We start from the raw sequence: 13,439 nt of genomic DNA, 5'->3' as shown, positions 1-13,439 counted from the left end.
GCTTCTATCTCTGCTTATCTCTGCTTTTCTCTCTGCTTTTCTCTCTGCTTCTCTCTGCTTTTCTCTCTGCTTCTCTCTGCTTCTCTCTCTGCTTCTCTCTGCTTCTCTCTCTGCTTTTCTCTCTGCTTCTCTCTGCTTCTCTCTGCTTTTCTCTGCTTTTCTCTCTGCTTTTCTCTCTGCTTCTCTCTCTGCTTCTCTGCTTTTCTCTCTGCTTCTCTCTCTGCTTCTCTCTCTGCTTCTCTTTCCCTTTCTCTCTGCTTTTCTCTCTGCTTCTCTCTCTGCTTCTCTCTCTGCTTCTCTCTCTGCTTCTCTCTGCTTTTCTCTCTCCTTCTCTCTCTGCTTCTCTCTCTGCTTTTCTCTCTCCTCTCTCTCCTTCTCTCTCTGCTTCTCTCTGCTTCTTTCTGATTTACTCTCTGCTTCTCTCTATGCTTCTCTCTGCTTTTCTCTCTCCTTCTCTCTCTGCTTCTCTCTGCTTCTCTCTCTGCTTCTCTCTCTGCTTTTCTCTCTGCTTCTCTCTCTGCTTCTCTCTCTGCTTTTCTCTCTGCTTCTCTCTCTGCTTTTCTCTCTGCTTATTCTCTGCTTCTCTGTTTGCTTCTCTCTGCTTCTCTCGCTTCCCTCTCTCAGGTTCTTTTGTGTCAACCTGGGTCAAGTACTACTGCACCTACCATCGAGAGCCCAAACGAGTCACCATGGTCCTGTTTGACCAGAAGTCTGGAGGCAAAGTGGTGTGTTGTCTGTTTGTTTCTACCCAGAATGCCACTCTGCCATGCCGTGGGACCATATAGTTGATGGAGCAGAGAGACAGAGAGTGAAAGAGAGAAGAGCGAGAATAGAGAGAAATAAATGTTGGCATAGCTCGCTCGCTTGTTTTGGCCTGTCAGCGATGATGCAGGGCTCTAATCTTGCCATGGGCGGCAGGTCATGGTACCGTGACTCAGGGCTGGCAGGGTTGACACACAGAGCTGGCAGCGGGACAGCCTCTCCTGCAGTGCCACTCTCAGACAGTAGTTAACACAGTGCCCATGCCAAGCCCAACATCTTGACAGGGATAAGTTCTGCTCTACTACACCCAAGTATAGGGGAGACTAGAGCCCCAACTACAGGGGCCAACTCATCCAATTACCGCACACATGCATGCACGCACGCACTCACGCACGCACACACACACGCACACATGCATGCACGCACGCACGCACACACGCACACATACGCACGCACTCACACGCACAGACACACACACACACACACAGAGAACCACAGGGGCTTCTCCAACCCTCATGAACAGAGCCATAGACACATTAATTAGACACATTCATATTTAAGGCCTCCCAGTCACGATTTAAAGCAGAAATCATGTGTGACATTTGTCTCTAGAGGTTTGAATGACTGCAGTTGTTTTGGAGAAAACTGCCGATATACTGTTTAACACCAGGGAAATGAAAAAGTGTCATTTATAAATTGCCCAATAAATATGCTTCAAATGTTGATTTCTTACATGGTGAAATGAATGACACATTACGTCTGTAAGTGTTCAGATCAGCATGAGATTCCCTTTTTTCATCCTATTTGTTGAGTATCGGTGGAATTATGGTAAAAGGCCAATATCTTCCGATAATATTGGTGAACCTATATGTCGGTCGGGCTCTACTCCTCATCTCACAGTTCCTTTCACACGGATTGAAGTGTACTGTGGAGAAAAGGATGGCAGAGAGAGGGAGATGGAGGAAGAGGAGAAAGGGCAGGAGAGAGGGGAGAGGACATGGGCGGAGAAGAGAGGAAGGATCAGAGAGGAGAGGACCTATCATTCGGAACACATCAGAGTTGTGGCTCGACGGTCCCTTTCTCAGGATTTACTGCCCTGTGTCTGCTAGGATCCTGTGTACAAACAGAGTAGTGACACTTCAAGTGCTAATGTAGTCCCTTTGAAGGAGGAGAGGAGAGGAAAGGAGAGGACAGGGGAGAAGAGGAGAGGGAAGGGAAGGGGAGGAGAGTAGAGGAAAGGAGGAGAGGAAATGGGAGGGGTGAGAAGAAAGGGGAGGAGAGGGGAGAGGGGGAGAAGAGAGGAAAGGAGAGGAGAGGAGAAAAGAAAGGAGAAGAGAGAGAGGAGAGGAGAGAAAAGGGGAGGAGAGGAGAGGAAAGGGGAGGAAAGGAGAGGAGGAAAGGAAAGGAGAGAAGGAGAGGAAAGGGTAGACAAGGATAGGAAAGGAGAGGAGAAGAGGGGAGGATAGGAGAGGAAAGGGGGGACGAAGAGAGGAGAGGAGAAGAGAGAAGAGGAAAGGAGAGGAGAAGAGGAAAGGAGAGGAAAGGGGGGACGAAGAGAGGAGAGGAAAGGAGAGGAGAACAGAGGAGAGGAAAGGAGAAGAGAGGAGAGGAAAGGAGAGGAAAGGGTAGACGAGGATAGGAAAGGAGAAGAGGGGAGGAAAGGAGAGGAAAGGGAGGACGAAGAGAGGAGAGGAAAGGAGAGGAGAAGAGAGGAGAGGAGAAGAGAGAAGGGGAAAGGAGAGGAGAAGAGAGGAGAGGAGGGATTGACAGTAGGGAGATGGGTTGTAAAATAGTTGCACTGGAATGATACATCTAAGCTTCCTACACATCTTTTCCTAGGTCCTTTGAGTCCGTCCATCCTAGTCCTTGTCCACAATTCACCGTAATGACACGGTTCCATACACGTTGGGAATGGAACTTCACATTGATTGAACTTGAATGTCATAAAATGTCTCTTCTTAAAGGTTGATTAAGGTCTCCCCTGTCTTTCAGGGAGAGGAGGAGAGCTTCACTCTGAAGTCCTGCACAAGGCGGAAGACGGACTCTATAGAGAAGAGGTTCTGTTTTGATGTGGAGGGCGTAGACAGGTGAGTCATTGCTGCTGTCTCATAGCTTGTTGTTACCCATTCCAACCACAGGGTGGTGCTGACAAGTCTTGCTGGGGCTGAGGCTGTGGCTGAGTGACTCGTGAGAGAGCTCAACACAAAGGATCGCAATCGCAAAATCCCAGTACACAGCTTGTCTCTTTAATGTTACTTTAATTGCAGATGAAGATGAGGGGTAGTTTGAAATGCATTGTTCAACATTAAGATGAGAGTAGTTTGAAATGCATTGTTCAACATTAAGATGAGAGTAGTTTGAAATGCATTGTTCAACATTAAGATGAGAGTAGTTTGAAATGCATTGTTCAACATTAAGATGAGAGTAGTTTGAAATGCATTGTTCAACATTAAGATGAGAGTAGTTTGAAATGCATTGTTCAACATTAAGATGAGGGGTGGTTTGAAATGCATTGTTCAACATTAAGATGAGGGGTGGTTTGAAATGCATTGTTCAACATTAAGATGAGGGGTGGTTTGAAATGCATTGTTCAACATTAAGATGAGGGGTGGTTTGAAATGCATTGTTCAACATTAAGATGAGGGGTGGTTTGAAATGAATTGTTTAACATTAAGATGAGGGGTGGTTTGAAATGCATTGTTCAACATTAAGATGAGAGTAGTTTGAAATGCATTGTTCAACATTAAGCCGTGCCTGTCCTGTGAACACTACAAGCTGCCTGGAGACATGAGAGAGAGAGAGATCATGAGAGATGTCTGCCTCCTCTCCTATCCAGGCCAGTCTTAGCAGAGTGTTGTCTGACTGCAGTTAGAGCAGCAGAGCCTGTGCCTCCCTGATACTAGCTCTACTATGTCCACTACAGCCTCAGATCTCTCTCCATCGTCATCAGCCCATTCCTTCACTCAGTTCTCTTTATTTATTCATGATGTGTGTGTGTCCTCTGCCCAGTGTGTGTGTGTGTCCTCTGCCCAGTGTGTGTGTGTGTGTGTCCTCTGCCCAATTTCGTACATCAGCTGATATCTCAAAGTGCTGTACAGAAACCCAGCCTAAAACCCCAAACAGCAAGCAATGCAGGTGTAGAAGCACGGTGGCTAGGAAAAACTCCCTAGAAAGGCCAAAACCTAGGAAGAAACCTAGAGAGGAACCAGGCTATGTGGGGTGGCCAGTCCTCTTCTGGCTGTGCCGGGTGGAGATTATAACAGAACATGGCCAAGATGTTCAAATGTTCATAAATGACCAGCATGGTCCAATAATAATAAGGCAGAACAGTTGAAACTGGAGCAGCAGCACAGCCAGGTGGACTGGGGACAGCAAGGAGTCATCATGTCAGGTAGTCCTGAGGCATGGTCCTAGGGCTCAGGTCCTCCGAGAGAGAGAAAGAAAGAGAGAATTAGAGAGAGCACACTTAAATTCACACAGGACACCGAATAGGACAGGAGAAGTACTCCAGATATAACAAACTGACCCTAGCCCCCCGACACATAAACTACTGCAGCGTAAATACTGGAGGCTGAGACAGGAGGGGTCAGGAGACACTGTGGCCTCATCCGAGGACACCCCCGGACAGGGCCAAACAGGAAGGATATAACCCCACCCACTTTGCCAAAGCACAGCCCCCACACCACTAGAGGGATATCCCAGTGTGTGTGTGTGTGTGTCCTCTGCCCAGTGTGTGTGTGTGTGTGTGTCCCCTCTGCCCAGTGTGTGTGTGTGTGTCCCCTCTGCCCAGTATGTGTGTGTGTGTGTCCCCTCTGCCCAGTGTGTGTGTGTGTGTGTCCCCTCTGCCCAGTGTGTGTTTGTGTGTCCTCTGCCCAGTGTGTGTTTGTGTGTCCTCTGCCCAGTGTGTGTTTGTGTGTCCTCTGCCCAGTGTGTGTTTGTGTGTCCTCTGCCCAGTGTGTGTGTTTGTGTGTCCTCTGCCCAGTGTGTGTGTGTGTGTGCGTGTCCTCTGCCCAGTGTGTGTGTGTGCGTCCTCTGCCCAGTGTGTGTGTGTGTGTCCTCTGCCCAGTGTGTGTGTTTGTGTGTCCTCTGCCCAGTGTGTGTGTTTGTGTGTCCTCTGCCCAGTGTGTGTGTGTGTGTCCTCTGCCCAGTGTGTGTGTTTGTGTGTCCTCTGCCCAGTGTGTGTGTTTGTGTGTCCACTGCCCAGTGTGTGTGTGTGTGTCCCCTCTGCCCAGTGTGTGTGTGTGTGTCCCCTCTGCCCAGTGTGTGTGTGTGTGTCCCCTCTGTTCAGTGTGTGTGTGTGTGTCCCCTCTGTCCAGTGTGTGTGTGTGTGTCCCCTCTGCCCAGTGTGTGTGTGTGTGTCCCCTCTGCCCAGTGTGTGTGTGTGTGCGTGTGCGTGTGTGTGTGTGTTTATGAGTGCGTGTGTGTGTGTGTTTATGTGTGCGTGTGTGTGTGTTTATGAGTGCGTGGGCGTGTGTGTGTGTGTGGCGCGGATGTGTGGTTTGAAGCAGGAGTGTATTGACAGCTGATGGTGAGCCTGTATCAGTGTGTGTGTGTGTGTGTGTGTTGCAGGTCGGGGGTGATCACCATGCAGGCTCTATCGGAGGAAGACCGCAGGCTGTGGATGGAGGCTATGGATGGGAGAGAACCGGTATGTTGCCACGGTTACACACCCATCCTGTGTGTGTGCGTCTGTATGCGCGCGCGCGCGCGTGTGTGTGTGTGTGTGTGTGTATATGTGTGTGTATAGCCCATCACAGGAATTCCAGGCGTAATCTCAGGTTCTTTTTTTATTAGTTCGTATGTACAGGATACACATGGTATACACCATCCAATCAAATGCTGACTTACAGGTTCCTTCTGGACAATGCAACAACAATAAGAAATAATAAAGATAAGAATACGAACATAAAGTAAATGACAGAAGAATGGAATAAACATGTTAACATTTATTATAATACAGGAAGACACAATTTAGAGTTGAATATTTACACGTGTATTGTTTTGTGGAAGGGGGGAGTGTTTAAATTGTACAGTATTTAGATAATCATAATAAGAAACTGGTAGCAGCAGGTGTGTATGTGTAGCATGAATGTGTGTGTGTGTATGAGTGTAAACACGAGTGTTAAGGCTCGTAGAATCACAGCAGGTGGTCAGTCCAGTTCAAGTGTTCAGCAGTCTGATGGCTTGTAGATAAAAATGGTCTCTGAGTCTGTTGGTATCAGACCTCGTGCTCCGCTACCGTCTGCCTGGTGGTAAGGGAGTGAACAGCTGGCGTCTGCCTGACGGTACTGGAGTGAACAGCTGGCGTCTGCCTGGTGGTAAGGGAGTGAACAGCTACCGTCTGCCTGGTGGTAAGGGAGTGAACTGCTGGCGTCTGCCCGACGGTACTGGAGTGAACAGCTGGCGTCTGCCTGGTGGTAAGGGAGTGAACAGCTGGCGTCTGCCTGACGGTACTGGAGTGAACAGCTACCGTCTGCCTGGTGGTAAGGGAGTGAACAGCTACCGTCTGCCTGGTGGTAAGGGAGTGAACAGCTGGCGTCTGCCTGGTGGTAAGGGAGTGAACAGCTACCATCTGCCTGGTGGTAAGGGAGTGAACAGCTGGCGTCTGCCTGGTGGTAAGGGAGTGAACAGCTACCGTCTGCCTGGTGGTAAGGGAGTGAACTGCTGGCGTCTGCCCGACGGTACTGGAGTGAACAGCTGGCGTCTGCCTGGTGGTAAGGGAGTGAACAGCTGGCGTCTGCCTGGTGGTAAGGGAGTGAACAGCTGGCGTCTGCCCGACGGTACTGGAGTGAACAGCTGGCGTCTGCCCGACGGTACTGGAGTGAACAGCTGGCGTCTGCCCGACGGTACTGGAGTGAACAGCTGGCGTCTGGGGAGTGTGGGGTCCTTGATGATGCTGCAGGCCTTCCTCAAACACCGGTTCCAGTAGATGCATAGCTGAATAACTAACCTTCAGCTCCTTCAGGAAGCCTCTTGAATCAGTAGGCTCTATCGGAGGAAGACCGCAGGCTGTGGTTTCTCCATTGATGCCAATGTGCTGTTCTACTGCACAGCGACCAGGTCGTCTGACATGCTCTGTCCAACCGTGTTTTATTACATCATGGTGTACATGGGGTTACGTAAGTACAGCTTGTGTTCAGTACACAGATAGGTGTTTGAGACTGGTGGTGCTGGCGGTAAAGCTAAGCGGTGTAACCGTGGTAACCTGGCGTTTCTGTTCCTTCCAGGTCTATAACTTAAACAGAGACAGCCAAAGTGAAGGCAGTAAGTGACTCATTGGTATTCATTACCTTTACTCTACCATCTGTCCAGATCAATGCACACTGATAATTGATGGGATTCATTTTCTTCTTTACCTCTGTTTCTCTCTCTCTTTTTTCTCTATACCTCCCTCCCTCCCTCCCTCCCTCCCTCCCTCCCTCCCTCTCTCCCTTCCTCTCTCTCCATGTCACAGTGGTCCAGCTGGACGTGGTTGGCTTCAACGTGGTGAAGAAGTTCATCTATGCTGTGGAGACCAGAGGTATTGAACTAACGCTGGGTTGCTTACAGCCCACACTGGTGTCATCGGGCAGTGAATCTTATAGGTCCTATAAGATCTTTATATACAGTGCTTTCGGAAAGTATTCAGACCCCTTGACTTTTTCCACATTTTGTTACGTTACAACTTTATTTGAAAATTGATAAAAATATTTTTGCCAAAGAGTTCAATCTTGGTTTCATCAGACCAGAGAATCTTGTTTCTCATGGTCTGAGAGTCTTTAGGTGCCTTTTGGCAAACTCCAAGCAGCCTGTCATGTGCCTTTTACTGAGGAGTGGCTTCCGTCTGGCCATTCTACCATAAAGGCCCAATTGGTGGAGTGCTGCAGAGAAGGTTGTCTTTCTGGAAGGTTCTCCCATCTTCACAGAAGAACTCTAGAACTCTGTCAGAGTGACCATCGTGTTCTTGGTCACGTCCCTGACCAAGGCCCTTCTACCCCATTTGCTCAGTCTGGCCAGACGGCCAGCTCTGGTAAGAGTCTTGGTGGTTCAAACTTCTTCCATTTAAGAATGATGGAGGCCACTGTGTTCTTGGAGTCCTTCAATGTTTCAACACAATCCTGTCTTTGAGCTCTACGGACAATTGTCCTTATGGGGTATTGTGTGTAGATTGCTGAGGAAAATGTTTTATTTCATCCATTTTAGAACATGGTTGTAACGTAACAAAATGTGGAAGAAGTCAAGGGGTCTGAATACTTTTCTGTGTCTCTGTTCTGTTCCCTCCCACAGGCATCGATGAGCAGGGTCTGTACAGGATTGTTGGGGTGAACTCCAGAGTACAGAAACTACTGGGTCTTGCCATGGGTAAGACAGAGATATCTTAGAGTAGAGAGAGAAAGAGAGAGAGAGCGAGAGAGAGAAAGACAGAGAGAGAGAAAGACAGCGAGAGAGCGAGGGAGAGAGCAAGATAGAGAGAGAGAGAGAGACAGGGAGAGAGGGAGACAGAGAGAGAGAGAGACAGAGCGAGAGGGCTAGAGAGAGAGCCAAAGAGATAGAGAGAGACGGAGAGAGACAGAGAGAGAGAGAGAGAGAGACAGAGAGAGAGGGCTAGAGAGAGAGCCAAAGAGATAGAGAGAGACGGAGAGAGACAGAGAGAGAGAGAGAGAGAGAGAGAGAGATAGAGAGGGCGAGAGAGATACAGAGAGAGAAAGAGAGCGAGAAAGTGACCAGATTGAACAAATCCAAACAGGTTTTGGGGAAATTTGGGGGAAAGATTGAAGGGAATCTATTTCATATTTATGCAGTAGTTTTGTTTACACAACCTCCACTCACACACACACCTGTCTTATTCTGATAGCTGGAAACCTCTGCCTGTAAGGGGAGTCTATACTGTAGCAGAAAACCATCCTGTGAGTTTATGTGACTAGCTATGGGGAATAGCTAGATAATTTATGACACTACATAAATAATGCAAAAGGAGTTAATTTACTGTAGATATACTAGCTCTGAGACTGACAGACAGAGATGGAGGAGGAGATACTGTAGCTCTGAGACATGGAGGAGGAGATACTGTAGCTCTGAGACTGACAGACAGAGTCATGGAGGAGGAGATACTGTAGCTCTGAGACATAGAGGAGGAGATACTGTAGCTCTGAGACTGACAGACAGAGTCATGGAGGAGGAGATACTGTAGCTCTGAGACATAGAGGGGGAGATACTGTAGCTCTGAGACTGACAGACAGAGACATAGAGGAGGAGATACTGTAGCTCTGAGACTGACAGACAGAGATGGAGGAGGAGATACTGTAGCTCTGAGACATGGAGGAGGAGATACTGTAGCTCTGAGACTGACAGACAGAGATGGAGGAGGAGATACTGTAGCTCTGAGACATGGAGGAGGAGATACTGTAGCTCTGAGACTGACAGACAGAGTCATGGAGGAGGAGATACTGTAGCTCTGAGACATAGAGGAGGAGATACTGTAGCTCTGAGACTGACAGACAGAGACATAGAGGAGGAGATACTGTAGCTCTGAGACTGACAGACAGAGTCATGGAGGAGGAGATACTGTAGCTCTGAGACTGACAGACAGAGACATAGAGGAGGAGATACTGTAGCTCTGAGACTGACAGACAGAGACATAGAGGAGGAGATACTGTAGCTCTGAGACATGGAGGAGGAGATACTGTAGCTCTGAGACTGACAGACAGAGACATGGAGGAGATACTGTAGCTCTGAGACTGACAGACAGAGACATGGAGGAGGAGATACTGTAGCTCTGAGACTGACAGATAGAGACATGGAGGAGGAGATATTGTAGCTCTGAGACATAGAGGAGGAGATACTGTAGCTCTGAGACTGAGACTGACAGACAGAGACATGGAGGAGGAGATACTGTAGCTCTGAGACTGACAGACAGAGACATGGAGGAGGAGATACTGTAGCTCTGAGACATAGAGGAGGAGAGACTGTAGCTCTGAGACTGACAGACAGAGACATGGAGGAGGAGATACTGTAGCTCTGAGACTGACAAACAGAGACATAGAGGAGATACTGTAGCTCTGAGACTGACAGACAGAGACATGGAGGAGGAGATACTGTAGCTCTGAGACTGACAGACAGAGACATGGAGGAGGAGAGACTGTAGCTCTGAGACTGACAAACAGAGACATAGAGGAGATACTGTAGCTCTGAGACTGACAGACAGAGACATGGAGGAGGAGATACTGTAGCTCTGAGACTGACAAACAGAGACATAGAGGAGATACTGTAGCTCTGAGACTGACAGACAGAGACATGGAGGAGGAGATACTGTAGCTCTGAGACTGAAAAACAGAGACATGGAGGAGGAGATACTGTAGCTCTGAGACTGACAAACAGAGACATAGAGGAGATACTGTAGCTCTGAGACTGACAGACAGAGACATGGAGGAGGAGATACTGTAGCTCTGAGACTGAAAAACAGAGACATGGAGGACGAGATACTGTAGCTCTGAGACATAGAGGAGGAGATACTGTAGCTCTGAGACTGACAGACAGAGACATGGAGGAGGAGATACTGTAGCTCTGAGACTGAGTAATGATGACATCTATCCTCTCTGTATGACAGATCCTAAAACCTGTGCTGACGTGGAGCTGGACAGTACAGAATGGGAGATCAAGACCATCACCAGTGCAATCAAGTTCTACCTCAGGTACGGTACTGTGACGTTCTACCTCAGGTACGGTAATGTGACGTTCTACCTCAGGTACGGTACTGTGAAGTTCTACCTCAGGTACGGTAATGTGAATCCGTTCACAGGTCCAGTCTTGGAGATGACTGAACATAGTAAATATACAGCCCTCTGTTGGTACTGCAGTGTGATCAGTATAATAATGCTGCAGAGAGAGAGAGAGAGAGAGAGAGCTGAGAGCATGTGGTTGTGTAGTATGGTCACGGCCTGCTGAGTGGAGCTAGAGGCAGTAACTAGAGGCAGAGCAGTGATGTATCTAGAGGCAGAGCAGTGATGTATCTAGAGGCAGAGCGGTGATGTATCTAGAGGCAGAGCGGTGATGTATCTAGAGGCAGAGCGGTGATGTATCTAGAGGCAGAGCAGTGATGTATCTAGAGGCAGAGCGGTGATGTATCTAGAGGCAGAGCAGTGATGTATCTAGAGGCAGAGCGGTGATGTATCTAGAGGCAGAGCGGTGATGTATCTAGAGGCAGAGCGGTGATGTATCTAGAGGCAGAGCAATGATGTATCTAGAGGCAGAGCGGTGATGTATCTAGAGGCAGAGCGGTGATGTATCTAGAGGCAGAGCAGTGATGTATCTAGAGGCAGAGCAGTGATGTATCTAGAGGCAGAGCGGTGATGTATCTAGAGGCAGAGCAGTGATGTATCTAGAGGCAGAGCGGTGATGTATCTAGAGGCAGAGCGGTGATGTATCTAGAGGCAGAGCAATGATGTATCTAGAGGCAGAGCAGTGACTAGCTGTGCTCACTCACCTGAATGACCTGCGGCCTGTAGATCTAGCCCAGTCAGGCCCCCCATTCACACAACCACCCAGGGCCCATTGATATCTATGGGAGTCATTAATCTGCCCCCCACTGTGCCTCTGGCCTAAACACCTCAGGGCTCGCTACAGAGCCATAGGGCTCACCCAGGCTGGGTCTTAGAGCCAGGGAGAGGAGAGAGCAATGGGGAGAGAGCCGGGGGAGTGGAGGTGGCCAAGAACCAAAGGGTAGAGGAGAGAGCAATGGGGAGAGAGCCGGCGGAGTGGAGGTGGCCAAGAACCAAAGGGTAGAGGAGAGAGCAATGGGGAGAGAGCCGGGGGAGTGGAGGTCGCCAAGAACCAAAGGGTAGAGGAGAGAGCAATGGGGAGAGAGCCGGGGGAGTGGAGGTGGCCAAGAACCAAAGGGTAGAGGAGAGAGCAATGGGGAGAGAGCCGGGGGAGTGGAGGTCGCCAAGAACCAAAGGGTAGAGGAGAGAGCAATGGGGAGAGAGCCGGGGGAGTGGAGGTGGCCAAGAACCAAAGGAAAGGATAAAGGGCCATGGGGGAGGGGAAAGTAGAGAGGGTGATGGGGGAGACTGCTATTAACAGGGAGATCCACGTAGAAACAGCCCAAGCTTTTGCCTCCCTAAAGGAGAGGAAAATCAGCCTGATGGGTGGAGGGCCACAACTCTTTGTCTCTCTCTCTGCTTGCCACTGTACTCATTGACTCTGTGTCTTCCTTCCTCACAGAATGCTGCCTGCACCCCTCATGACTTATCAGTATCAAAGGAGCTTCATCAAGGCAGCCAGTAAGTCATTTTCCCCCTCATCTTCCCTCTCTGTCTCTCTCTCTCGTTCCATCCTACTCTCTCTCAATTCAATTCAATTCAATTCAAGGGCTTTATTGGCATGGGAAACATGTGTTAACATTGCCAAAGCAAGTGAGGTAGATAATATATAAAGTAAATATATAAAGTGAAAAACAATAAAAATTAACAGTAAACATTACACATACAGAAGTTTCAAAACAATAAAGACATTACAAATGTCATATTATATATATACAGTGTTTTAACAATCTCTCTGCCTCTCTCTCTCTCTCTCTCTCTCTCTCTCTCTGCCTCTCTCTCTCTCTCTCTCTCTCTCTCTCTCTCTCTCTGCCTCTCTCTCTCTCTCTCTGCCTCTCTCTCTCTCTCTCTCTCTCTGCCTCTCTCTCTCTCTCTCTCTCTCTCTGCCTCTCTCTCTCTCTCTCTCTCTCAATTCAATTCAATTCAATTCAAGGGGCTTTATTGGCATGGGAAAATGTGTTAACATTGCCAAAGCAAGTGAAGTAGATAATAAACAAAAGTGAAAGAAACAATAAAAATTAACAGCAAACATTATACACACAGAGGTTTCAAAACAATAAAGACATTACAAATGTCATATTATGTATATACAGTGCCTTGCGAAAGTATTCGGCCCCCTTGAACTTTGCGACCTTTTGCCACATTTCAGGCTTCAAACATAAAGATATAAAACTGTATTTTTTTGTGAAGAATCAACAACAAGTGGGACACAATCATGAAGTGGAACGACATTTATTGGATATTTCAAACTTTTTTAACAAATCAAAAACTGAAAAATTGGGCGTGCAAAATTATTCAGCCCCCTTAAGTTAATACTTTGTAGCGCCACCTTTTGCTGCGATTACAGCTGTAAGTCGCTTGGGGTATGTCTCTATCAGTTTTGCACATCGAGAGACAGAATTTTTTTCCCATTCCTCCTTGCAAAACAGCTCGAGCTCAGTGAGGTTGGATGGAGAGCATTTGTGAACAGCAGTTTTCAGTTCTTTCCACAGATTCTCGATTGGATTCAGGTCTGGACTTTGACTTGGCCATTCTAACACCTGGATATGTTTATTTTTGAACCATTCCATTGTAGATTTTGCTTTATGTTTTGGATCATTGTCTTGTTGGAAGACAAATCTCCGTCCCAGTCTCAGGTCTTTTGCAGACTCCATCAGGTTTTCTTCCAGAATGGTCCTGTATTTGGCTCCATCCATCTTCCCATCAATTTTAACCATCTTCCCTGTCCCTGCTGAAGAAAAGCAGGCCCAAACCATGATGTTTGACAGTGGGGATGGTGTGTTCAGCTGTGTTGCTTTTACGCCAAACATAACGTTTTGCATTGTTGCCAAAAAGTTCCATTTTGGTTTCATCTGACCAGAGCACCTTCTTCCACATGTT

General features: G+C 48.0%; 1 protein-coding gene across 2 annotated transcripts in view; it reads left to right on the top strand.

The window, feature by feature from the left end:
- Positions 1-13,439, top strand: part of LOC110534849 (rho GTPase-activating protein 26) — a 134,194-nt gene that overhangs the window by 71,020 nt on the left and 49,735 nt on the right. For both annotated transcript variants that reach the window (XM_036989705.2, XM_036989703.2), the window contains exons 9-16: positions 625-725; positions 2,755-2,849; positions 5,332-5,410; positions 6,990-7,026; positions 7,217-7,282; positions 8,029-8,103; positions 10,349-10,433; positions 11,962-12,020. In XM_036989705.2, the coding sequence (XP_036845600.1) occupies positions 625-725; positions 2,755-2,849; positions 5,332-5,410; positions 6,990-7,026; positions 7,217-7,282; positions 8,029-8,103; positions 10,349-10,433; positions 11,962-12,020 (597 nt within the window). The remainder of the gene's footprint in view (positions 1-624; positions 726-2,754; positions 2,850-5,331; positions 5,411-6,989; positions 7,027-7,216; positions 7,283-8,028; positions 8,104-10,348; positions 10,434-11,961; positions 12,021-13,439) is intronic.

This window comes from Oncorhynchus mykiss, chromosome 10 (assembly GCF_057628025.1).
Source record: "Oncorhynchus mykiss isolate SJ-2025 chromosome 10, ASM5762802v1, whole genome shotgun sequence".
In the NCBI taxonomy this organism is placed as follows: domain Eukaryota; kingdom Metazoa; phylum Chordata; class Actinopteri; order Salmoniformes; family Salmonidae; genus Oncorhynchus; species Oncorhynchus mykiss.
The sequence above is the reverse complement of the archived record's forward strand: the minus strand, read 5'-3'. Positions and strand labels throughout refer to the sequence as shown.